This window comes from Alexandromys fortis, unplaced genomic scaffold, assembly GCF_014885135.2.
Source record: "Alexandromys fortis isolate MF-2015 unplaced genomic scaffold, M_Fortis_MF-2015_v1.1 scaffold_353, whole genome shotgun sequence".
Taxonomy (NCBI): Eukaryota; Metazoa; Chordata; class Mammalia; order Rodentia; family Cricetidae; genus Alexandromys; species Alexandromys fortis.
Window position 1 is genome coordinate 5,388 of NW_026068254.1, and position 3,134 is coordinate 8,521.

At 37.3% G+C, this 3,134-nt stretch overlaps 1 protein-coding gene across 2 annotated transcripts in view; it reads right to left on the reverse strand.

Annotated features, from left to right (window-relative positions):
- Nucleotides 1–1,917: 1,917 nt before the first annotated feature.
- Nucleotides 1,918–3,134, reverse strand: part of LOC126494237 (acidic proline-rich protein PRP33-like) — a 6,620-nt gene continuing 5,403 nt past the window's right edge. The window contains exons 3-4 of one of the 2 annotated variants that reach the window (XM_050131496.1): nucleotides 2,712–3,013; nucleotides 1,918–2,011 (exon numbers count right to left, since the gene is read on the reverse strand). In XM_050131496.1, the coding sequence (XP_049987453.1) occupies nucleotides 2,003–2,011; nucleotides 2,712–3,013 (311 nt within the window). In that variant the 3' untranslated portion in view covers nucleotides 1,918–2,002. The remainder of the gene's footprint in view (nucleotides 2,012–2,711; nucleotides 3,014–3,134) is intronic. The other variant, XM_050131495.1, reaches the window with a different exon arrangement.

Genomic DNA, 3,134 nt, shown 5'->3' on the forward strand with positions numbered 1-3,134 from the left:
ACTAATTGTAAGAATTTGCCTGATAATTATTTGCCTAATAAAATATTTTGCCTCTTAATTAATTATGATTTATTTATTCACAAATTGTCAAATATTAGCGGAATTTTTTAGATTTTTTTCCTCTCTCATGCATCCAAGTCAAAACTATGGCTTCCAGCTTAATTTCATATATAATAGAGTTTCTTGGATTATCTGCAAAGAGATTATATTCTCTTCTTATAAAAGAAGATATTATAACTATTAGGATTGGTGATAATGTTGGTTTAGACATAAAAAGCCTGCTAATGTATAACCAGAGGACTCTTCTCGACCAGAAGGACGTTTGATGAATCATTTAGAATACTGACAGTCATGAAAATTCATGGCTTTCAATATGACATGCAGCTTTGTCAATATTGTACATGAATGTTGTTAGTCTGTGTCAATGAATATGCGTATCAATTTTACCCTATCTTGGCATTTCGTCTATACTGCTCTTGCCATATTGGATTCATGGCCAATCAAAGAATTATTCCAACAGAATTTGAAGTGTCAAATTTCAGAATGATGCCAAATTATCATTTCCATGAATCTCCTACTGTGCTACTTTCATGAAGATCACTCTAGTTTTCACAAAAAATTATGTGAAAGGAGGAAAAGAAGAACATGATCTAAGTAAAATGCAAAAAAAATTAATAGAGCATTCAAAACCAGTAAATCAAGAGTTTAAATGTTAAAGCTCAACTCTTTCCTTAAGAATTTCTCAATATGTTGAATATTTAAACATCTTGTATTTACCTTTCTAGTTAAAATTCAACAAAATTTAAAGATCAATGAATGAGCATTTACAAACCCTAAATAATTAAGATGGAAGGATTGCTCTAAGGTATACATAAAATATTTAAAAATTTCCTATGCCAACTAAGACCATTTACGTATTTAAAAAAAATCTAGGGAGATGAAAACAATGAACATCTGGGCTCCAGAAACCATTACATATGTAAGACTGTCCGAAAAATGTGAGCTGGTTGATATTTGAACGTACAAAAGAACACCAGCTACACTAACAGCAACTTCCTAACAGGTAAATTTTGAAGGGAGAGTGTTAGATGTGAAAAAAGAAACAAAGATGCAGTTTGCAGGTTCTCCTGGCCAGCTTTTCTATAAGGCTCTGGTCAAAGAACATGCACAATATACTAAGAGCATGTTTATGTAGTTCCCCCCTTCTCTCTCTGTATTTATATATTTGTATATTAAATATTTACATTTAATTTTAATTAAAAATTACCACCTCCTTCCCTAATACATTTTTCCTCCGCCTCCCTACCTCCCCCCTCCTTCTCCAGTCCAAAAAGCAGTCAGGGTTCCCTGCCCTGTGGGAAGGCCAAGGTCCTCCACCCTCCATCCATGTCTATGAAGGTGAGCATCAGAACAAAATGGCTCCAAAAAAGCCAGTACATGCAGTAGGTTCAAAACCCAGTGCAAAAGTCCTTCGCTTCTCAGTCAGCCCTCCTTGTCCAACACGTTCAGAGAGTCAGTTTGATCACATGCTCCTTCAGTCCCAGGCCAGCTGACTTTGGTGAGCTCCCATTAGATAAACCCCATCATCTCAGTGGGTGGGCACACCATTTGTGGTCTTGACTAGCTTGTTCATGTTCTCCTTCCTTCTGCTCTAGAAATTTTACTATTACAAATCATATCTTATGTTAAGCTTCCTGGTAATATCAGAAATATCTGGGAAATACAGCAACGTTTGAGCAGTACTCCTAATAAGAAGAAAAAAGGGGTCTCTCAAATAATAGTCAACTGATTCACAAATGGAGAAAGTAGGAATTCTTATAATGGAACTGAATAAAGAGGTTTATAATTCCTTTGGTTTGGCCACAGTCCCCAGATTTCACACATACATGCTCAGACCAAGAAAACAACAAAGAATAATTGCAAGCTAAATATTTTATTGGAGTTTTGAAGGTTCTCTTAAAACATCATTTCTTCTTTGAATGACATTAAAGGTAATTGTTTTCTACTTCTCCTGCAACAAATAAACAGATAAATAAGGTAAGGAAGAATAAAGATCTAGCATACAATACAAACATTTTCTGAGATATCTGTTAGTTTTTTGGATATCTAACTCTGTTAGTATTCAGATATTTGATTGACATTTGACTTTAAATAACATTTGTCACAGAAATCAAGGTATAGAGGACTTTAATGTTTTCGATATATAAAGTATCTTTGCCCTTTGGAAGACTGTGGTGATCTCTAGACTTTGGGACTGTGCTGTTGGCAGGAGGCTATTCATCTGTTCCCTAGTGTTCAGCCCCAAAATACGCATACAGAAACCATATTATTTAAATCACTGGTTGGTCCACCATTTAAGAGCATTGCTAGATACCTCTTATATCCTAAACTAACCCATCTACGTAAAGTTGCTCATCACCACCGAGCTTGTGACCTGCCATCAATGTTCTAGCTGGGGCTTGTGCCTTTCTCCTCTGGCAATTCCATGGCTTCTCACTGACTCTGCCTTTTTTCTCCCATCATTCAGTTTAGTTTCCCTGCCTAGCTCTACTCTGCCCTATCTATAGACCCAAAGAAGCTTCCTATAAACCAATGGTATTCACAGCAAGCAGAGGGAATCCCACATCTTTGTTAGAATGATAAAGTGTCTTATTACTTTTGTCGTGCTGATGAACTTTTATTTATGCAGAAAATTTCTAGAGGTTACTTGCCTCTTCTTCACCACCCTCCTCAGGTGGGCCTTCTGGTTTTTCTGGTTTAGGAGGGCGAGGTTTCTCCTCATCTCCCTCCGGGGGTGGGCCTTCTGGTTTTTCAGGTTTAGGAGGACGAGGTTTCTCCTCATCTCCCTCCTGGGGTGGGCCATGTGGTTTTCCAGGTTTAGGGGGGCGAGGATGATGTGGTGGTTTCTCTGGTGGTTCTTCTTCTCCATCGCCATCCTCCTCATCTCCAGCTTCTTCCCCTTCCTCATCTTTCTGATGCTGTTGACCTTTGCCCAGGCTTTTTTGCTCTTCCTCTGCAGGGACATAGATCCATGTTGAAGAAGCTTACTTTTCTCTTTCTGTCAGAATACCCTTCCTAAATTTATGAGCCTGATTCTTTTTGAAATGTAATTTTTAAATATTTATCATAATAGC